The following is a 21,151-nucleotide window of genomic DNA, read 5'->3' as shown; positions in this document are numbered from 1 at the left end:
GCAGGCCAAGGCCCAACATGCAAGCTTCACGACCAACCCATATCTCATCCTAGCACAGGCATCACCCTCAATTGCCTCGCTCGTCAGGCTTTCCTCAACGACATGGCCGACGAGGCCCCGTCTCGAGAAGCGATGACGCACCTGGCGGAATATGCAGCCCCGCCTGAGGACGCCTTAGCACCCGATGGCCAGGGCGAGACAATCGAGGAGCGATGCTTCTCGGCCGCTCTCATTTGCCTGGAGGGTCACTACACTCAGTCTCCGCCCATGGGCCCTTTGACGGCCGCTCGAGTCAACTCGATGATCTCAAAGACCCTCGAGAAGACACACACACTTCGCGCTGCTCGGTATGCGGACCCTCGACCGCTTCACGGTTCGACACTGACCAGTGCCTGCAGCGAAGCCCTATCGCGCAACGTCGCAATATGGATATGGCTCACGAGAATTTTTGCTGCCGCAATCCCAAGCCTGACTACTAGATCTGTCGGCCCGCTTTCGAGCTTGAATGATCCAGACAAGGGCGCCACCCCCCAGGAGAGCACAGCTCTGATCGTCATGAACCATGCTTCCGTCAAGGAGGACCTGGGCACACTCATCAAGCTCATGCACATTGCCAGGAACTTGCTAGTGAACGCAGAGCCCGAGGTCCCGCAAGACATTTGTGCCGCCGTGCACTTCGATCAGATGGTCTATCAGACCATCATCCTCTGCGTCAACGTCACGAGCAAGGGCTACGATGGCGAGATCCTAGACGAGGCTCAGCGGCTGAAGCTAGCCGACATTACCGAACTTTGTATGTGGCAACTTGACAACCTCCTCTGCTTGGACGACCTGCTAATATCTAGCAGACAGGAAGCTGCTAGTGACCTCGCTGCAGCAAGCGCACAACTGGACTGCCAAGCACGACCGCAACAAAATGTCCTTTTGGTTCGACGTGCTCTTTGATGACGACGATGGTGGTTACTCGGGACCCGATGAGGGCATGGGCGATGGTTCAGGGTTCCGACCAGAAGTGGCCAAGCAGCAAGTCCAGCATTGGCTGGATCGCAACTCTAGAATGTGCGATACGGCCCGCCAGCTTCTCAAAGACTATGCCCAGAACCACGCCCACAAGCCCCCGGGAAATTTGGCGCCTATTCGCCCGTTGGCCTGGAACTGGATGCCCGATGACTCTATCAACTTGCCAGCCTCTGTCAGCGACGGCGCAGAGAAGATTAACCCCGTTTGGAAGCCGGATGAAACGGATAAATTTGAGCAGGACCGGGCGTACGGCCGGGTCTCAAGAGAGATCGACACTTGGTGGCTGCGTGCCCGAGATCCCAACTACGAAGAATGGGTTGTGGGCATGCCCTCTGTGGAGTTTGCACAGTCCCGAACCGAGCAATGCAAGTCCAACATTGTCCACCGCTATGCTCATTCTTACCGGGGCGATCATTCACCGCCTCCGGAGGCGGCCGATGAGGATTTGTTGGACCATGACCATTGTCATTGCCCGGAATGCCACGGGTGCCATCACGACGACCACGACCATGGGGAGGAGCATGACCACGATACCCAAGAACATGACATTGAATGTGAGCACCACCATCACCACCACCACCACCACCATCATGACCACGATCACGATCACGACCACGATCACGACCACGATCACGACCACGACTATGCGCATGACTATGTCGAAGACATGATGGATGACGACGAAGCCGACGATGACGTCTCCTACGGAGAGGGGCCGTTGACAGGCTTGTTGACCGAAGTCCCGAACATCCTGGATCCGAAGCAGATTGAAGCCCTTCACATGATTGTCAAGTCCTGTATCCTCGACAACGCGGGATCGGGCCTGACACGCGCAGGAGAAAATTTGCAAAAGACGCGCTGCCGAATGTTCCTGGCACTCGACTGCGGAAAGAGTCTACTACGAGAGTTGCTCGTTTTCATTGCCGTCTGGGACAAAGATGAGCAGTCATTGATTTTTCAGGTCACTACCCAAATCATCGAGGCGCTTCATCACAGCGCTTTGATTCCCTACGCCTGGAACTCCCTGCGGATACCCAAGGATATCATATCTCCGGCCCAGACCGTCCTGTTGCGCTTGGTCAATCACATGTTTCGGGCCAGGAGCAGCAACCCCACGAGTCAGGAGCCCAAGGACAATACTAGGGATATTAAATTGCTGCATTTCTTCTTCAGTTTCTTCCGCAGCCGCATCGTCCCCGAATGCGCGGCCTTGATGCACTTGCAAGCCCAGATTCGGGAACAAAACATTGACCCGGCGGAGTTTCCCGTTGACAGCTGGGACATGGAGAGAGCGAAAGACGGATTGACACAGTACTTGGACTTCTTGACGACCGTTGCTGAGATGGCCGATACTAGGGCCAAGCTGATAGAATGGGAGTCGGTCTACGACCTCATCACCATTTTGAGTGGCCTCGAGGCGGGCGTGCAGAAGAAGGCGCTCATTGAATTGCCCAAGCGGGCTACGAAAACCGATTCGAGCAATCCGATGGTCGAGCGCCCGTACTCGGCCGCAGACGATAGCATACCCCCTTCACCGCCCCCACCACCGCTGCAGGAGCCGGCCCATAAGTTTCCTTGGTCGGGCGTCAAGGGCCAGATCTTTACCATCATCGCCAGTCTCCTGCAGCCGCCGACAGGACAGAGTAGCCCAGGCAACTCGCAGGTCCAGATGCAGATGGTCAACTACAATGGCATCGTGCCTCTGCTGAACTGCTGCGCATATGATGATCACAATCCGTATGCAAAGGAGCGCGTCACGATTTGTCTGAAATGGCTCCTGGATGGATGCGAGGCCGCTAACAACTTCTTTCGAGAGCTCGTAAGCCTTGCGCCGCAGCCCAACCTCAAGCCCCCACCAGGTGGCACAACAGTGTCAACTATTCGAGTTGATGGGATCCAGGGTGAGGTGAAAGTTCAGGTGCGGTCGAACACGGCTCCACCTTTGGAAGACTTATCGTCGAGAAACGCCGGCGGCTCCAAGGACCCGAATGCAGACCTTTTGGATCGCGCGGCTTCGCTCAGTCTCGGTGCCCCACCGGCTACGTCGAGAAGCACACTTGAGGATGATTTCATGGCATAAGTAATGGGGGAGTATCTCCAAGGAAGCTGTTTGTGACAAAGGTGTATCAATCCTCTAGCCAGCGACAGATCGCTGTGCCTGATATTTCCTTTGGGACATTTGGCCGCTGGACGTCCACGTCTCTTGTATCAATAGCAGAGAATGGCATCAACATCTATGAACATGTGATGGTACTACAGGGAGTAAGGGAGGGTTTGTAGACGGCTATTAACTCTCGACATGTTAATCAGTGCCCTGCCCGTAGGAACGTCACAATCCAGCGCATCTTAAGCAACGGTCAGATCCAAAGTGCGACCTGAACGCGGGAGACAGACTATGATCTAACCTAACAGAAGTAACTATCCCTCAGTACTCCTAATGCACGCGACACTGGAGGCGAACAGCTGTCGTCGGACCAGGCATCTCAAAAGCGGATGTGTTATCCAATGATGTTCTATTGCATACAGACAGACAAATATCCATAGATGATGGATGAGCCCGCCGAAAGGCAACTAGGAATATCTAAGCAACCCAAGAACTGCAGATTGTCGAGCCATGCCAGAAGAATGCCCTGAAGCAAATGCCGTTTACAAACCCAAAAGGGAGGATGAGTATAGATTTTTGTCGCAAAAACGCCGCTCCTTGCCGCAAACCATCACCCGCCCTCGCCGCTCTGAAACCGCCATTCGTCGTACGGGTGACAACCCTGAAAGCTAGGAGCCGTTGACCTCCAGCTTACCCTCCGTCTTCTCGACGTACTCGACGAGATCCGCGATTGTGCACACCTTCAAGCCCCACTTGCGCGCAAAGGTAATGCATGCCTCTCCCCTCATCATGTCGGTGGCGGCGCGCACTGCCCGGCCAGGGACCTCGTCGCCGTCCTCGACCACTTCGCAGATGGCGGCGGCCGCGTGCTTGCCGGCGAGGCGGCAGAACTCCACAGCGGCCTCGGTGTGGCCAATTCGGGCCCTCACGCCGCCGGGGTGCGCGCGGAGCGGCAGGACGTGGCCGGGGCGGCGCAGGCTCGTGGCGGTGGAGGTGGGGTCGGCGAGGACGCGGCAGACGAGGGCGCGGTCATGGGCGCTGATGCCGGTGGTGACGGACTCGTCGGCGGCATCGACGGAGACTGTGTAGGCGGTACCACGGGGGTCCTGGCTGGCACGGACCATGGGCGGCAGGTCGAGGGCATCGGCGCGGGCGGGCTTGATCGGGGCGCAAATGAGGCCTGAGGAGTAGCGCACCATCCAGGCCATCTGCTCGGTGGTGATGTCCTGGGCGGCGATGATGAGGTCGGCCTCGTTCTCACGGCCCGGGTCGTCGAGGACGACGAGGAACTCGCCCCGTCCTGTCGGGAGAAAGGTTCATGGTCAGCAGCTGTTCCTGCCGAGAGCCGAGCACGAGCGGCGGCGGCGGCGGCACGGGGCAAGGGGGCAAGGAGGGCTTCGGCATACGGAAAGCCTCAATGGCGTCGGGGATGGAGTCGAATTGACTCTGGGGTATCATTGGGGCGGGCATTGTTGAGGAGCGGGGCGGGATGACGGGCGGCGGCGTCGTGGAATTGGTATCGTGGTATGCGGGCGCCGACAGCGGGTTTCGTTTCGTCGTCGTCGTGCGATGCGTGAACGCAGAAGGATGGATAGTAACGTAGATGGATGTCTCGCTTCGGTCTCGGCCGGCGGGATGTGGATGGAATTTCGGAGGGGGGAAGAAGACCCTGGCCTTTGGGGGCGGGCGTGGACCGAACGGCGGCGGGCGGGCGGGCTTTTTTACGTGCCCGGATGGAGGGGCAGCAAGAGCAAACACCAGCGGCGACGCGAGGCCAAACCTTATTGATGCGGCTGCGCAATGCAAGTCGGCCGGTGTCAAGAGGCAGTATCGTGGCAATGCGAGCAGGGGAAACAGGGAGGATGGAAGCGCGGCGGCGAGCATTCGGTTCAAGTACTACCTTGCCCACTACGAGTAGGCAGTCCCATGCCTCATCATGCCATGCCATGGTCCCAGCGGTGGGTGCGGGCGCTGGCGCTGGTCCCAGGTGTACGGGCCAACTCGGCCTCCGACAGTCAAGGGGCTCTTCCATGGTTAGAACGCCTTTTTGGTAGCGATGGCGGCGGCAGAGAACCCGTCGTCACTAGCACATGTCAGCGCCGCTGCTGGCGGCGGTGGGGCCGGGCACCGCCAGAAGAATGCCACGCGCCGAAACTGCCGTGCACGATCCCTACGAAGCATGCATGCTCTGTGCGGCGTGTCACTACATCTCGGCGACACGCGACCGAGACCTACAGCTGCTAAAGGCACCAAGGTACCTGAAAATTCGAGGCGAATGCCCCAGCGGCCCAGCGCAACGGTGCGGCGCTCTTGATTGAAGACGCTGACGGTCGGCTGACAAAAGGCGCCGAGTCCGCCATTGTCCCCCCCCATTGCAAGTACTTCGTACGTGGGGGGCGGGATCAGTCAGCAACCGAAGTGCTTTGCAGGCCACCGGTGCATCCAACTGCCAACGGCGCCCTACGGCTCCCGCGCCGAGGCTGCCACGGTACCGAGGGGCGGGTAGCGCAGCAGGCGGATGGATGGGTGCAAGACACCGAGGGCAGACCGAAACGGCCACCCGGCTCCGCCGCCGAGGGTGATTGACGGGCATTGAGAGATGCCCGGGATCCACCTGTGCATACTGTAGGTGCCCCAGAGCGGAGCGCGGCCCACTGACAGAGAGGGAGAGAGAGAGCTCTCCCGTCTCCAGCGCTGCTTTGTCAGCCGGCTGCATCTGCCTCAGCGCCCTGCCGCATCGGTCGACTTTTTGGAGCTGCAGTTGTTGTTCTGTGACAGCTGCCGAGCTTACACACAACCACGCGCGATCCCGTGTCCGGTCCTGTCGCGTACCTATGGCAGCTCCGTCGCGGACAGCTGCTTTCCGCCTCAGTCGGAGGCTACGGCCACAGCGGCCTCAGCCCTCCTTCCCGACATCCTCGAGCCGCCCGACTCCCATCGCCGCCCGCCAACCGATATGCGCGCCCGCTTCGGCGCCATGCCTTCGATGGCACTCAAACTTCTCGTCAGTGAATCCAGACGAGGTCTCCCACTTTAACGCCCTGGCCGGCGAGTGGTGGGACCCTCATGGCTCCTCGCGGCTGCTGCATCTCATGAACCCTCTGCGCCACGACTTCATCCGGACGTGTCGCAACTCTGCCGCGCAGCAGGAGCCCGACCAAGACGAATCGCTTTCGTACCTGGACATTGGCTGCGGCGGCGGGATCTTTGCGGAAAGTGCCGCTCGAATGCCCAATACACGGCGTGTCACCGCCATCGACCCCACGCCATCCGTCCTGGCCGTCGCCAAAGCCCACGCCCGCAAGGACCCGTCCCTGAGCGACAAGCTCACGTACACGCAGACGTCCATTGAGGAGCTGCCCGTGCCGGCATCAGACGCGCACCGGTACGACGTGGTCAGCCTCTTCGAAGTCATCGAGCATGTGGACGAGCCCGCCGCGTTTCTGGAGCTGGTCCGCCCGTTCGTCAAGCCCGGCGGATGGCTCGTCATGAGCACAATCGCGCGAACGTGGATGAGCTGGCTCACGACCAACCTCGTCGCCGAGGACATACTGCGGATCGTGCCCAAGGGCACGCACGACTGGAACAAGTACATCAACGAGGAGGAGCTGCGGCGCTATTTCCTTGACAAGGGGTGGGAGAGTCCGCGGGTGATGGGCGTCGTGTACGTGCCGGGGCTTGGGTGGAAGGAGGTGCGCGGCAGCGAAAAAGTCGGCAACTATTTTTTCGGCGTGCGGAGGGCCGTCGACGCGGATGCTTCATGATACCCCGGGCGCTCGAAGCAAGCCATGTTGACGTCTTGTGTGGGATTGTGTAACACAACTGTATAAACACATGTAGAGCAGATAATTCAAGACTACCACGCCATGGTACATCAAGCAGTGGCCTGGGAACAGTTCGACTACCTGATGACGTCGAACTCTGACTGATTCCATGACACATATCGTAGCACGCCTACTTCCGTATAGCTCGGCTCACGTACTGTTCGTTTTCTTTGGGAACGGTGACTTAGTGAATGGTCTAAAGTCTTGATCTAAATCTACTCAGAAAAGACCCGTCTTGCCCGAGTCCATAGCTCTATCCGTAATGTAGCTTGCGAAACATATCAGACACAGTGGTGAAGACAACCAGCAAAACACCACCACCAGGACCCAAACGAAGCACCTAATGACGTAGTGAGCATATGTGGAGTATGACTGCTGATATTGGATTTGCGTACCTTCGGCAAGAAGCCCTTGTAGAGCGCGGCCGGGCCCTCTTCCCGCAGGACGGTGAAAATAGCCGGCCACGCCCAGTTGTACTTTGGAACAACACCTGGAACCCGCGGCGTGTTCTGTATACGACTCTTCACGACGTCCATTCCACAGTTCAGTATGGTACCTACGGTGCCACCGATGGCGCCCGAGATGAGGTCATTGAACATTTGGCTGCGCTTGTTTTCAGCCTTGGGCATCAGCTGCCGGACTTGGAAAATGCAGCCGAAATAGCCAGCGTTCCAGAGGATGTGACGCCACATGGTGCTCTCCAGTCCCTGGTACAAGGCCAATGGCCCTTCGTTGCGCACCGTCTTGGTGACACAGTCGATCATGCCGTTGTACTTGCCAGCGGAAGCTTTATCCTGGAGACCTGCAGTACAGTCAGCCAAGGTAAGCGAGCCAAAACAATGGAGGAGGCTCACGAATCTTGACCAGCTCGAATGGCACGACGACAAACGACTCGGTGGCGCCGGCGGTGGCGCCGGTGAGGACAGACAGGGACTGCGTCATCTGAGGCACGCCGAACATCTTGCGGTAGGCCTTGCCCCATTCATCGTTGGCGGCGAACTTGGTGGCTCGCTTGGGAGCTTCCATGAGAATCGGGGCAGAGATTCCGCGGTAGAGGCGAGAGAAACCCTCATTCTTAACAATCTTCCGGAAGCAATCCATCATGCCATTGTACGACTCCGCGCCCGTACCCTTGCCCGTCTGGAGTTGACTGGAAGCTGTTCAGCACTTGTCCAGGACCCTAGCATATCAAATGTGGACGCACATGCGAGTTTTCAGGACATCCAACGGGTACCTGTAGGCAGTAATCGTCAGTGCCGTTTCGTAAAGAAGTGATGGAGTTTGTCGGGGTCGGCGTGAGCGCTCACATCAGCAGAATCTATAAGAGTAGCCACATTGTCAGCAAGCCTAGCAAGAACCATATGCGTAGAGAGAAGAAGTGAGCTCTACCTCCGAGACGCCAGCAACCGCGCCTAACGACATGTTAGCGACGGACCGAGAAATTATGCGAGGGCGAGGACTCTCGACCGGGAGGCGGACGGACCTGCGGCGAACTGGTAGGCAAAGGGGAGCGGCTTCTCCTGCGACATGATGACGGCTTGCGAGGTTGCGTCCGTAAATGCCGGCAAACGCTGTCGCAAGGAGTCGAAGAAGTTGTGCGGCGTGGAGGGGAACTCGGTGCCGGTGCTGGAGCCTTGAGGGGAGGGCGGTTCTGCGCACGTTCGATTTTGGCGGCTCCGTTGCCGGGGATATCCGCCCCCACACAACCGGCTGCCCGCAGTCCGCGCACGCCGTTGCAAACAAGGCTCGCACGTGTTTTTTCCAGACTTGACATGATCGGCGGGGTAGTTGAGAGAAGAATGAGGTAGTATAAACCAATCAGAGGCCATTTTTGGGCATCACCGGGTGCAAACCTGAAAAGGTACTGTATGCGCCCGACACGCGTCCATTTTGGGCTAATCGTGGGAGAAGAGACGGCGTGTGCTCAATTCGGCAGTACGCGGCAGGCCTAGCCAAGCCCCCGCCTGTATCGTGATGATGATAGCCTACTACTGTACTCCCAGGGGCCAGGTCGATGGATATGTCTTTTTCCGGCACCTAACATTTGGCCTCCGCAGAAGTACGAAGTAGGCGACTTTTCAATTGCAGTGATGGGTGTCATTATGTCCCTCTTCAGGGCCACACGATTCATCCTGATGGTTCAACAGCTCATCGCGAATTGCGACAGAGCTGTTGCGGACATGCAATGCAGGCGTCCTTGGCTGCTTCCACCTGGCCCACCCACTCTGGGTAATACTTGAAGTGTCTGCTCCCACATTTTGGCATCTGCGGAGAGTTGACAGCCGAACGGGATTTTATGGATCTATTTACGACGAGTAATTGCCTTAATCGTAGACATCTTCCCATCAGATGCTTCCTATCACGAGCAAAGGCTGGCTCAACAACGGCGAGGACCTTTCTTTTAGCAAGAGCTTTGGAAGCAATCAGACAACGGCAACAACGACGAACGAGCGACATCCATCCGCAAGGAAGAGGCAGCGAAATGTTCTGGAAGTAGCAAAGTACAAGACGGCCCACAATGGGGGGAGAATTACTCTTGGCTTCGCTTGATGTTGTACCAGCAGGGCTGGGGTCCATCTGCTGGATTGATACTGTTGTCGCGTGGAGACGAGCTGCTACAGCAAGCCGCGTCCACAGCCACTAAATGGCCAACAGGTCATGGTGATTGACATTGGCAGCATGCGTTTGTGCTAGTACTATCGGCAATGTTTGTTGGATCGCCGTCCACATACAATCTTCGAGGAGTCGTGTTTCACCCAAAGTACCCCACGCGGCCAAGGCAATTGCCACGCAACACTTTGTTGTCTGGGCTCGCTTGCAACCCAGACGGTCGTATTCTAAAAAGCCAGCACTTGGCTGGCTTGGCTGTGGCGGCCTGGGCTCGCATGAACGCCTGGGTTGGCGGTAATAACCAAGGTACATCCTCTGTAATTATCAAGGTCTCCGCTGTGCAATCCCCATCAATGCCCTGGAGGCGGAGCCGCTGGGGCCCCCGCGTCAAAGCCAAGCAGCGGCCAACGGACGAACTGGATCACTGAGCGCCCCCCCACCACTGAACCAGGCCTGACCCAGCGCGAGGCGCAAGGCGAGGCGCAAGAAGTGCCAGGAACCGCACCGAGCTGCGTCAGCCGCATTGGATCGCCTCGCTAGCCATGCATCTCACCCGTCTGTCTCCCCCAGCTTGGGAGCTTTCCCTCCCCCCTCAAGCACGGTCATGCTCCACAGACAGACGCAGCGGTGCCTGCTGTCAATGAGTCCAGCTGTCGCTCCTCTTGTCTTTTTGTCTCTCTTTTTCGCGCCTTGACTTGTCTGCGTGATTTGGCTCTCGTTTTGCATTCATACAAGAGGCAGTTTCGCTCGTTCCCCTGATCCCGTCGTCCGCTCCGAGGTCATCGTCATCGCCAATGTTCCCACAGGCCGGCACCGCCTCACCTTGTGCAAGCTTGCGGCACTTTGGTTACTAATTCGCCATTGTTGCTCCGGGCCGGGCATATAATTCATCTCTCGACTACGGAGGCAGCAGAGACGGCCGAGGCCAGTGTATCGCCCGCCACGTCATGCGCCTTCCGACCGCCATCGCTCTTTTGGCGACATGGACCTCTGATGGCGCCGCCCAGTTCTTGTCCCAAGACGCCAACGCGCGTAACCTCACCGTGGTGCGCTCACCTGGCAACAGTAACGTCACCGTTTCGTACAAGCAGCCCGACGGCGTCTGCAAGACGGCCTTTGCCAGGCAAAAGCAATACACGGGCTGGGTCAACATTCCCGGCGACTACCCCACGAATCTCTTCTTTTGGTTTGTCGAGGCCCGGAACCCGACAGAAAATCTGACGGTTTGGCTCAATGGCGGCCCTGGCTCAAGCTCCATGTATGGCTTCTTCACGGGCAACGGACCGTGCGCGGTGGTTGAGAAGGGCATGGACAAGTATGACACTGTTGCGAGGGAATGGGGCTGGGACCGTGCCTCCAACATGCTTTTCATCGACCAGGTTCGTCAACTCGTGCAACGTCGGGTTTTGGACGTTTATGCTCACGTCAAATAGCCTAATCAAGTCGGATTCTCGTACGACAAGCCAACGAACGGCACCATATCCATGGTCAACGAAACCATTGCCGAGCCACCGGTTCCTCCGCTTGACTCCTCACCCGATTGGGATCTGATCAATGGCACATTCAGCACGAACAACGCCAACTCCACCGTCAATACGACACAGCTGGCGGCGATGGGGACGTGGCATGTCCTACAGGGTTTTCTTAATACTTTTCCGCGGAACCGGACACGCTCCAACAGCTCGGTAGCAGTCAGCCTCTTCGCAGAGAGCTACGGAGGCATGTACGGACCGATATTCGCGGAAACGTGGGAGGCGCAAAACCAGAAACGACTGATGGGGACTTTGAGTCGCAATTCGACTGTTGAGGTTCGACTAAAGTCGTTGGGGATCGTGAACGGATGTATCGACAGGGTCATCGAATCACCCATGTACATCAACTATGCCATCAACAACACATACGGAGTCAGAGCATATACTGATCGGGAGGCCAAGTTCTACCTGGACAAGTTTGCGAGACCAGGGGGCTGCAAAGACCTCGAAACACAATGCCAGGCTGCGGCCGCAAGCATGGATCCCACAGGGGCGGGCGACCAAGGGATTGTCAACGACCTATGTACTCAGGCGGCGGTCGCATGCTCAGAAATGGAAGACCTCTTCTTCCAGTCAAACAGGAGTGTGTACGACCTCTCTGCTCCGGCGGCGGATCCGTTCCCGCCCATGTACTTTGTCGACTACCTCAACCAGGAGAGCGTCCAGCGCGCAATTGGCTCGCCTATCAACTATACCTCGTCAAGCGATAGCGTCTTCAGGAACTTTAACGGCACAGGGGATGCTGGCCGCGGCGGCAATGTCAGACGCTTGGCGAAGCTTGTTCAGGACGGGGTGCGCGTGGGCCTCATCTACGGCGACCGCGACTACATTTGTAACTGGTTTGGCGGCGAGGCCGTGTCTCTGAGCATCGCGCAGCAGGCCGGAGGCGAGTACGCTACCAAGTTCCCGGCTGCAGGCTATGCTCCCATCATTGTCAACGACTCGTACGTCGGCGGCGAGGTGCGTCAGTTTGGCAATCTATCCTTCAGCCGGGTCTACCAGGCCGGCCACGCTGTTGCCTCGTACCAGCCCGAGACGGCGTTCCAGGTCTTTGCGCGGATCCTCCTGGGCACGTCGGTGTCGACAGGCAAGGACATTGATTTGAGCGCCTACAACACGACGGGCCCGCTGAACTCGACGAAAGCGGAGAAGCTGCCGGACAAGTTGAAGCCAACGTGCTACGTCCGCGCATATGAGTCGACGTGCGACAAGGATGCTCAAAACCTCGCCGCGAGTGGAGAGGGAGTGGTCATTAATGGAATACTATATAGCAAGTCGGAGGACTGGCCCTTGGCCACGCAGACCCCAACGTCTACGACCACGTCGGCCGCTTCAGATACCATGACGGGGGTCTTCACCGCCACGACGACACCCACGCCGACCAACGCGGCTACGGCGGTGTTGGGGCCCGAGTTATCGGCGTGGGAGATTTACGCCTCGCTGCTGGCGTTGCATGGGCTTCTGCGTCTAATATAGGTCTCGGGTCTCGGCCATGGCGCCATACCTGGGGGGGCAGGCATGAATGAGCATTTATTTACACAGCGGCGAAGGCATACATTTGCGGCCAAGAAATTTTGGGTATCCGATTGGCCCGGGACATAATGGGGAGTTTGTAGATATCAGTTTTTTGGGGGCAATATTGGCAAGGGAGCCAAGTTTCAATAGAAGGCAACTTCTGCCGTTGCTCTCCTTGCTCTAGTGACTCGTGTGCCTCATTGCTCCCCCGTAGGCAGGCCGGAATCCAATAGCATGCGGCAAGCGTCCTTGGCCGTCAAGACTACAAGGGCGACGAGCGTGCAATAAGCCCATGCATAGGCTTCCATACAACGTGGGATTGCGTAACAGGCCTGCTGAACTTCGCAATACTGAGTGGCCGAGCTCGCCAACCCAGGGGTATCATCTTCATCCCTCGTCAACCTACCACAGCTTTACATCCATAGCCCCTTATTGTGGTTCGGGTTTAGGCATCCGACCTCGGACACGTCTTGCATCGCCTACAACCATTGACGCCTCGTCCTCGTCATCCTCGTCATCCTCTTCGTCCTCATCCATATCATTATTGCGATCAGTTTGTCGCGCTCGCTGGATTCGTCGAAGCATTGGCTCATCGAGGTAAAAGTCATCCTTAAAACTCGCACTTGAGAACGTCTATAACAAGGGTCAAGGTTAGCATATACGATTGTGACACACAGGCTGGGGCGTCCCCGCAGTGCACGACTCACCTCGGAGCAGCCTGTTTGGGGACACTGTACGACCCCCGTGCGTGGTAGGTAGTCGAGGATGGCGCTCTTCTCAAACGTGTGCTTGCATTTGACGTTGCTGTATGGCTGCTCCATGTCCCGCAGTGTCAACGGGCACTTGAGGCTGACAAACTCGCGCGCAACGGCAACGTCGTCGTCGTCGTCATCTTCCTCCCCGGCACCCGCGGTGGCCCTCCGGTTGTCGGTGCCAGGGCGGTCCATGACGGGCTGGCCGTTGGAGCGGAACCAGCGAGACGCGTCGGGCAGTGGCGCGCCGCCCTCTCCCGCAGCAGCGTCGTGCCACAGCTTCTTGAATCCGGCGTAATCGTTGTTCCTGGCGTAGCGCTGAATGGGCGTGAGTTTTGTGTACTCTGCGAGCTTCCACGCACGCAGCTCCCGCAGAGTGTCGAGAGAGCTGGGCACGGGGTCCGCCTTGCGATCATCCTCTTCGTCGCCATCTTCGGGCCCGAGATCAGCGCCACGGCGCTGCTGTGCAGCCGCCGCGATGGCAGCACTAGACGTCGCGGCGGTTGTGTACAGCTCGCCAAGGATGACGGCCTCGTCCTCGAGTTCGTTTCGCATGTCGATGAGGCCGCGCAGGGTCTCCTCGGACTCGCGAGTCACGGCGTCGACTTCATCCTCGAAAGAAGCGAGGTGCTCCTCGAGGCGCTCCTCCTCGGGCGACTTTTCGGCTAGGCCCTTCTCGCGGCGACGCTCGCGTAATGCTTCGAGTCGCTGTTGTTGGGAGAGGAGACGCTCGTGTACGTCCCCAACGCCGAGGCCAAGCCCTCGGATGGCCTCCTTGATCTGCGATTCGTAGGGTGCGGTGCCACGATGGTTGGACAGTTGGCCAAGGGCGGTGCGGGCAGCCTCGTTGAGCGGGCATGAGGGCGGCTCGTACGGCGGCAGGTCGGGAGCGGCTGAGGGGGGAGCGGCCGTCCCGCGATTCACCAGGCGTGGCATGGCGAGCTGCGGTGGCGGCGGTGGGGGCCGGGCTCACAAGCCTAGCAGACGGCGACTTTTGCGGTAGTAGTTACGAGACAGGGTGGCTTCGGTAAGGGCCGCAGAACGAAGCAAGCGGCGATGTCAGATCGGTCCGGTCCGGTGTTGAGGCTTCTGGGATCGGGTGGGATGGCGCGGTGGGGCAACGCGACTGGACGCGTCCAGGTCATTGGATTCATTCGGCTGCTGCCGCGCAGGGAAGCAGCAGGTGCGCTGGAGCGCATCTTGCCAAAACGTGCGTCATGGCTTGCACAATGGCAGGGTCCCCCCCCCCCCCCCCCCGCTTCTCCCCTCCCGTCCACAGCCCACACACAACGGCAGGTCAGCTTGTCGATGCGAGGGCAAGGCACAGTTGCATTGGTCACGGGCCACGTACCGTGACGTGGCCAAGACAAGTCAGGCAAGTCTGCCATTGTTGTATCTTCCCAGGGACCACACTGTATGTACGAAGTACGAACTAGCTGCATCGCCGTTGCCGCAGCTGTCGCACCGAAACGTGACGACGTTCACACAGATGCGCAGGCATGGCTCAAAAGAGAGAGAGAGCAAGAGCGGTCGATGCGGATGCCGATGGCGATGCCGGACGCGATGCGACACCACGCGATGAGCGATGCTACTACGAAGTACATACCAGTTGATGACGCCGCCCGGGACCGTGACGACGATGATGCGGCTTGACCCCAGCCCGCAACGGCCTGAACCCAGACGGACGGCATCAACAACAAATTCAGGGCTGAGCAGGACAGGACAGGGCAGAGCAGGGTAGGGCAGCTGGTGCCCACAGCGCCGACAGGCGGTATGCAGTCGCCCCAAACTGCCGGTCCGTCAGCGAGGTTGGCAAAGCCCGATGGTAGGGATCAGGCGCGATTCGCGACCGAGACGGACAAGGACATGCAACATGGTTCTTATGCAAAATTCAATTTCGACCACGGAGCATGCGCCCACGGGCACGGATGGGCGGGGTCTGGACCGGTGGGGAGGGAGTGACCCCCAACCGCAGCATGGCAGAGTGTCGTCAGGCCGCCCTGGCCCAGATCCGTCGTGATAGATGACGCGCTCGGCATCGACATCGATCGTCAATCGACGGCCTGGCACCTGCCCATCGGTCCAATCCGGACGCCTGCGGGGCCGTCGGTGCTAGTGTCTCAACCCGGCACGCCCGGCGCCCGGGCCACGCTGCGCTACCGGTCTAACACCGCCTCTCCTCCGGTCGGGGTACCAAGTACCAACGATCGGCTCCTCCTCGCTGCTGCTCGCTCGGCTAGGTGCCGGCCAGGTTGCGACCAACAACATTGTTCAAGCCTCAACTGCTGTAACCTAATACCTCAACACACACAGAAGGAGGGGCCTTGGGGTCGCCCGCCCGGGCTCCCGGGGGCTACGCTCCTCCCCCTGCCCTGCGCCTGCGCCCGCGCGTGGAGCCTCCCGGCGATGCGGTCCCTGCAGACAAGCCAAGCAAGCAAACTTTGGGTCCTCCAGCAGCTCCCCACGCCGCCGCCGATCACCACGGTGGCCTGGCGATGGCCGCGATCTGGCCGCTAGGCTTGGCCATCGCTGTCTTACGCTGCGCATGGCTGGCAGGACCCGCTCGTCCGTCCGCACCTGGACTGGCTGGACCGGAGGGAGGTGTGTCCTGCCTGCCTGGTTGGCGTGCCGCCCAGCTGTCTTGTCTGTCTTCTGTCCCGGGACCGAGCTTCATCACTCACAGGTCGCCGACGTCTGCCGGCTCTACTAGTCACAGAGTGGAACCGCTCCCAAGCATCACCGTGGGGGCCTGGGACGAGGCGCGCGGGATCGAGGATTCCATGGAAGGTGCTACGGCCTACGTGCCTGCACTCTGCCGCCGCCGGCTGCAGCTAGGCCCGGGCCTCATCGATATCCGCATCTCTCATCGACATTCCCACATAAATCATACCACACATATTGCCTCCTCTACTTGTCGCTTTGGTTTGCGCCTTGATCCCCTGATCCCCGCGGCCCGGATCGACACTTCATACCTCTTCTATACCCTCTCTGCCGCCTCTCATTCCGCCCTCTCCTCCATCCCATCCATCCTCTCAGCGTCCGCCCTGCCTCCCGCGCCAACAACCATCGCGGCTACACGGCCATGGCATCCAAAGCACCGCCTCCAATGAACCCCTGGGAGGTCCAGGCCCTGGAGGTGAGCACCCTCTCCCGTGCTGCATGTATAACTCACTGCTTGGTGGATGGTTTCGCAAAATGGAGGCCGCGTGGCTGACGCGAGGTCCGGCAGTATCAATTTCCTACTAGCCAGCCTGCCGGTGATAACGACAGCGACGCGGCCGCGGCTCCGCGAGGTAGCTGGCGTGAACTCGAGGATCCCGTCATCTACCCCGGCCTCTATTCTGCGACCGGATACGACATGATGAGCATTCTGGTAAGCAAGCCACCCGTTTTCTCATGCGACTCGTCATTTCCTGTCGAGTCCTTTGCTCGCACCACACACCCCCGGAACCGTTGCCGAGAGAAACTCTGACCCGAGTGGCCCATATAGCTGCGCGTCATGTGTCGCCCGAATCCGCAGATCGAGCTCGGCGCCGTTGACTGCTCCGTCGCATTGATTCTCTGCAACCTCGACCTTCCTGACCAGCCCATTGTCTACGCTTCCGATGCCTTTTGCGAGCTTACCGGCTACTCCATGTCTGAGGTGATTGGGCGCAACTGCCGCTTCCTGCAGACGCCTGGCGGCGTGAAACCATCCCGCGCCACCGCCTGCACCGACAAGTCTTCGATTCAGCGCATGCGTAGGGCCATCCGCTCTCGTCAGGAGATTCAGTTGAGGCTCAAAAACTTCAAAAAGAACGGGCAGCGCTTCTACAATGCCCTGAGCATCATCCCCATCGACCTGGACTCGACCGGAATGCGCTACGCCATAGGCTTTCAAGTCGAGGTCGATTGAGTCGTTCCACGCCACGCAGGCAACTCTCTTCATCTTTCTTCACTCGTCCCTCACGGGTTCCGGCGGCATTTTTATTTGATTGCGTCGCCAGCATTGCTTCTAGGCCTATTATACCCAAGCAACGGCGTTTGGTAAATGGTACGCGGGGTGCATTCTGCTAGGGCGCGGGGCTCTGGCATTGAGCAGGTCAAAGCCCCAGGGTTGCATGCGTACCCACAGGCTGTGTACTGCTTTCCCTCCCTTATTATCGCTTTGATGGCTTTGATTTACTCTCTGGTTTTATGAGACATGACATAAAAGGGACATAGATGCATAGACCACACGGCTATGAGGCTCAGGTTTAGACATCTGGCGTTTTGGGGGACAACGCGCAACGAGCACGACCATGATCATTGGCCTAGAATGGCATCGAGTGAAATAAATGTATCATGATTGATGGACTACCCCGTGTACTTGATTGACGCCTTCACTCGCCAATGCAGGGTATTCGATGAGGTCTCGTTCTATCGCTCTGGTCTGTAAGTAGTAGCGTTTCGACTCGTAATGGTTAATAAGCCCGTCCAATGTTCCCAATCCTAGCACTGTACGACCCCGTCCGTATATTAGCTGTTCCCGATGTGGCCCAATAACATCTGTCTACCCTGATGCCTGGGTACATGTCCTTCCCTCTTCGTCTTGTGTTCCCCGTTCCCCCGCCTACTCCATGTTTCCCAGATACCATTCGTATCCTGTCTGTCTGCTGATGCTTCTCTCTATCCTCCTATTCAGTGTCGGTGTCTTCAGTCAAATCGATTGTGGACTCCGATCTGACAAACAGGCTGCTCTCGCCCGAGTGAGTCCCCCCGCTGCCATTACTACTGCCGATAACGGAGCCAGCAAACGCTTGAGGTCCACCCGATGATCTGGCATGACCCGAAGCCACTGAAGCCTGTCTAAACGAAGGATCGGGCACGAACAGTGACTCCTCTTGTCCTCCTTGACTGGTGTCCCTGGCGTCAGGCATGTCCACGTCCCCGTCTCCGTCAACTCCGTGGCTGCTGCCGGGAGCATCGTCCATTTCCTCATCACTGCCGCCAGTCAAGTCAACCATGACAGCATAACTGGGGCTAGACCCGTCACTATGCGTTCTGGTGGCGGTCCCTGAAAGGCTTGGGCCTGAGCTAGAAGCGCCATGCGTGTTACCGCCGGAGGAATCGTCACCGTCTGAACTAGACCCCGAACTTGAGGAGCCACTGCCGTTGCTTCCACGAGAGCTGGAGCCATCGCTTTCCTCGTCTGAGGAATCGGTGTCGTCTGACGAATCAGGCAGGATGATGGCGGTATTGATCGAGGTACCGTTTGACCGCAAGGTGGGTGCTGGCGATGGGCGGACTGGCACTACGGCGCACGATCTTCGACCCAGCCCTGGGCAAGCTGCGCGGAGCAGCTGCCAGTGTTCCTCAGAAGGACTCCAATGGCGATTGAGAGGCGCCAAGCGCCTCAGAGCCGACCTGGCTGCTTCTCGACTCGTCTTTGGTAGCAGGACAACTCTGTTGATGTCGTCCTGGAATGACTGGTCCTTGACGGGCGCACGCACTCGTTCCACAAACCAGCGATCCCAATCCAGAAACTGCACAGACTCCATGCCCCGAAGGAGTCTGATGTTGTCGATCCCCTGCAGGCCGCGTAGATTCCGGGAGAGCCTGATGTTATCCTGTCCAGCTGTCCTGGCTTGCAGGAATCGCATCACCTGCCGCGGCTCGTAGTTGCGCCGTGTATACCTGGAACGGTTGTCCAAGGTAGCGCTGACACCCTCTTGCAGGTGAACCACCAGGGTCCTCAGCCTTGGCATTTGCGTGAAGTGCATCAGCGGTCGAGTGCGGCGCGAGGTGAATTTCTTTGGTCCGTCTTCGGCGATGGGATATGTCAGCCACTGCGAGCCTGTCCACAGAATCTCGATGTGCTGCAGGCGATGCAGTCTCGGACCCTGCAAAAGCCAAGTAACAGTCAGTTCAGAGAACCAAAAAGGTGTCCCCGGGGGAAGGAAAGAGAGGGACGAACGATTCCACCGCAAAAGACCCCCAGCTCGCCGAGAGATGAGAAGGCAAAGGTATTCATCCCATAGAAGACGTTGCACCCAATGAAGTGACAGAACCTCGACGCCATGAGAGGGGCAAGCATCACATTCGGTCTGACCGCGCTGTACGTGAGGCTCACGGCAGAATCGCCCACGTGGAAGCGATGCAGCAGGGAATACTCCCGGGCGTGTTGCTGTGATCGGGGCTCCTCTTCCGAGTCCAGACGCGAGAGCGCATGAACGACCTCACCTGGGAAGTACAACGCGAAGCGCAGAATGCGGGAAATTACACCGAGAGGAAGAGGATTTGGCCCCGTGTAATAGGCCGATGGGCCTGTCGATGGTATCACGGGAGCCTGCTGCTGCGAAACAAGAACGAGATCTGGGTGCACTCGCTGCGGATGGGGGGCCGTGTTGCTTTCCCGACAAGCTAGTTTGTATACCGCCTCGTAGGTACCGTAGAGCGGGTGTGGGTTTCCTATGTGAAGTCTATGGAGACGGGTTCGCCAAGTCTTTCACCACCAGGTTAGATTATACAAACCTGTCGGCAAAGTGCACGAACACTCACCTCCCGGGTACGACGACGGGGCTTTGAATTGTTCAGCTGTTTTTGGAGCTCTCTCTTCTCTCTGCGGAGGTCCCTGATCGTGCCTGCGAGCACTTGGTTCTGATCGTGGAACGTCACGAGGAGTTCCCGGCGGCGGCGTGACTTGTCCTTGATCCTCTCCAGCGCCTGGATCTGAGACTGGTTCAAACCAGGGCCAAGCGCTTCGTTTTCCGAGTCGCTGGCAATCTCGGAGTGGATCTCAGGGACTTGGTTGCTTTCATCGGCGTCGTTGTCGCTGTCTTGGGCGTTCTCGTGACCGCTCTCGTCATTTTCGCCATCAGAATTGCCCATCTCGCTTGCTCCGTTTGCAGCAGCCGCAATGTTCAAAGCGTTGGCACCATTCGAGCTGTTGATGTTGTTCATAGCAATCCCGCCCATCGGGTCGGCGTCATCATCGCCACTGCCGCCGTGAATCGGTGCGTTGCCTTCGTGAATTGGCGAGACGATATCTGGCTGCACTCCTTCCATCGAGTTCAGGTCAATATGACCCAGCGATGGGTCGAGGTCGTCCATCTTCGCCGTGCAACACGCAATCGGTCGTGGAATAGGTTGCTTGTAGCTTGTAAAGGTTCGAGACGGGGGCACGAGAGGCCTCAGCAGTCGCAAGTTTGAGGAGATGAAGCTCCTAGAGAAGCTATGATAAGTGAGTTGTGTGGTGGGATGACTTGCGAAGAGCAAACTAGCGGGTAGGGATGAAGAGTGAGATAGTTGAAGAAGGAAGCAAGTAACAGGAGGAGAGAGAGAAAGAGATGTGAAGGCAGAGAAGGTGGGAAGTTCGAGGATAGAGGAGGTAAGGAAAGAGTAGAGTTAAAAACGAGAGGCTGCGACCAGACTACAGAAGAGCAAAGAGGAAGAGAAGAGGAACGAAGCCGGTAAGTAGTTGCAGGCAAGTGAGAGCTTCATCACACAAGAGAAATAAGACGAAACTGCGCAATAACTGCATGAGGGTTAAAGAGAAAAGGTGACGCATCGGAGAACATGAGAAGACCGAGAGTTGTGACGGCGGCACAACTCTCAAGGCACACAGCGTGCGTTTGTTTCCACGACAACTACAGCCCAAAGGCGAATGATGCGCACCTCACACTCAACAACAGTCAATTCCATGCAGACAACATCATCTCAGCACCATTCTCTCAATCCAACTGGTTGTGCCGCACCGAAGAGTAGCCTTCGCGAATACCTAAGACCAAGATAGCCACAAGTTGTGTCTGCTTTGTATACTGTACGTGCTATACT

General features: G+C 58.2%; 8 protein-coding genes across 8 annotated transcripts; 4 read left to right on the top strand and 4 right to left on the bottom strand.

Annotated features, from left to right (window-relative positions):
- Positions 1 to 102: 102 nt before the first annotated feature.
- Positions 103 to 3,100, top strand: JDV02_008533 (Protein S-acyltransferase; the record flags this gene model as incomplete). Its single annotated transcript, XM_047990143.1, has 3 exons — positions 103 to 347; positions 399 to 793; positions 849 to 3,100. The coding sequence occupies 3 exons, from the start codon at positions 103 to 105 to the stop codon at positions 3,098 to 3,100; spliced, it is 2,892 nt and encodes a 963-aa protein (XP_047846149.1).
- A 310-nt stretch (positions 3,101 to 3,410) lies between these two features.
- On the bottom strand, positions 3,411 to 4,957 carry RIB3 (3,4-dihydroxy-2-butanone-4-phosphate synthase). The gene is made up of 2 exons (XM_047990142.1): positions 4,531 to 4,957; positions 3,411 to 4,424 (listed from the first exon to the last, which is right to left on the bottom strand). Exons 1-2 carry the CDS (start codon positions 4,592 to 4,594, stop codon positions 3,793 to 3,795), a joined length of 696 nt encoding a protein of 231 aa, XP_047846148.1. The 5' UTR covers positions 4,595 to 4,957; the 3' UTR covers positions 3,411 to 3,792.
- Positions 4,958 to 5,502: 545 nt separating this feature from the next.
- On the top strand, positions 5,503 to 7,026 carry COQ3 (Hexaprenyldihydroxybenzoate methyltransferase, mitochondrial). Its single transcript, XM_047990141.1, has one exon. It carries the CDS (start codon positions 5,959 to 5,961, stop codon positions 6,886 to 6,888), a length of 930 nt encoding a protein of 309 aa, XP_047846147.1. The 5' UTR covers positions 5,503 to 5,958; the 3' UTR covers positions 6,889 to 7,026.
- Positions 7,027 to 7,092: 66 nt separating this feature from the next.
- Positions 7,093 to 8,585, bottom strand: JDV02_008530 (uncharacterized protein). The gene is made up of 7 exons (XM_047990140.1): positions 8,432 to 8,585; positions 8,338 to 8,360; positions 8,256 to 8,266; positions 8,153 to 8,182; positions 7,803 to 8,098; positions 7,344 to 7,750; positions 7,093 to 7,288 (listed from the first exon to the last, which is right to left on the bottom strand). Exons 1-7 carry the CDS (start codon positions 8,475 to 8,477, stop codon positions 7,202 to 7,204), a joined length of 900 nt encoding a protein of 299 aa, XP_047846146.1. The 5' UTR covers positions 8,478 to 8,585; the 3' UTR covers positions 7,093 to 7,201.
- Positions 8,586 to 10,127: 1,542 nt separating this feature from the next.
- JDV02_008529 (Carboxypeptidase D) lies at positions 10,128 to 12,774 on the top strand. Its single transcript, XM_047990139.1, has 2 exons — positions 10,128 to 10,937; positions 10,992 to 12,774. The coding sequence occupies exons 1-2, from the start codon at positions 10,506 to 10,508 to the stop codon at positions 12,564 to 12,566; spliced, it is 2,007 nt and encodes a 668-aa protein (XP_047846145.1). The 5' UTR covers positions 10,128 to 10,505; the 3' UTR covers positions 12,567 to 12,774.
- JDV02_008528 (uncharacterized protein) lies at positions 12,618 to 15,186 on the bottom strand. The gene is made up of 2 exons (XM_047990138.1): positions 13,313 to 15,186; positions 12,618 to 13,238 (listed from the first exon to the last, which is right to left on the bottom strand). Exons 1-2 carry the CDS (start codon positions 14,291 to 14,293, stop codon positions 13,035 to 13,037), a joined length of 1,185 nt encoding a protein of 394 aa, XP_047846144.1. The 5' UTR covers positions 14,294 to 15,186; the 3' UTR covers positions 12,618 to 13,034.
- A 1,253-nt stretch (positions 15,187 to 16,439) lies between these two features.
- On the top strand, positions 16,440 to 17,252 carry JDV02_008527 (uncharacterized protein; the record flags this gene model as incomplete). The annotated part of the gene is made up of 3 exons (XM_047990137.1): positions 16,440 to 16,493; positions 16,587 to 16,730; positions 16,848 to 17,252. 3 exons carry the CDS (start codon positions 16,440 to 16,442, stop codon positions 17,250 to 17,252), a joined length of 603 nt encoding a protein of 200 aa, XP_047846143.1.
- Positions 17,253 to 18,012: 760 nt separating this feature from the next.
- JDV02_008526 (uncharacterized protein) lies at positions 18,013 to 20,895 on the bottom strand (the record flags this gene model as incomplete). Its single annotated transcript, XM_047990136.1, has 4 exons — positions 18,013 to 19,218; positions 19,428 to 19,820; positions 19,877 to 20,549; positions 20,882 to 20,895. 4 exons carry the CDS (start codon positions 20,893 to 20,895, stop codon positions 18,013 to 18,015), a joined length of 2,286 nt encoding a protein of 761 aa, XP_047846142.1.
- Positions 20,896 to 21,151: the final 256 nt, after the last annotated feature.

This window comes from Purpureocillium takamizusanense, chromosome 8, assembly GCF_022605165.1.
Source record: "Purpureocillium takamizusanense chromosome 8, complete sequence".
Taxonomy (NCBI): domain Eukaryota; kingdom Fungi; phylum Ascomycota; class Sordariomycetes; order Hypocreales; family Ophiocordycipitaceae; genus Purpureocillium; species Purpureocillium takamizusanense.
Note: the sequence above shows the minus strand (reverse complement) of the source record. Positions and strands in the feature narration are given on the sequence as shown.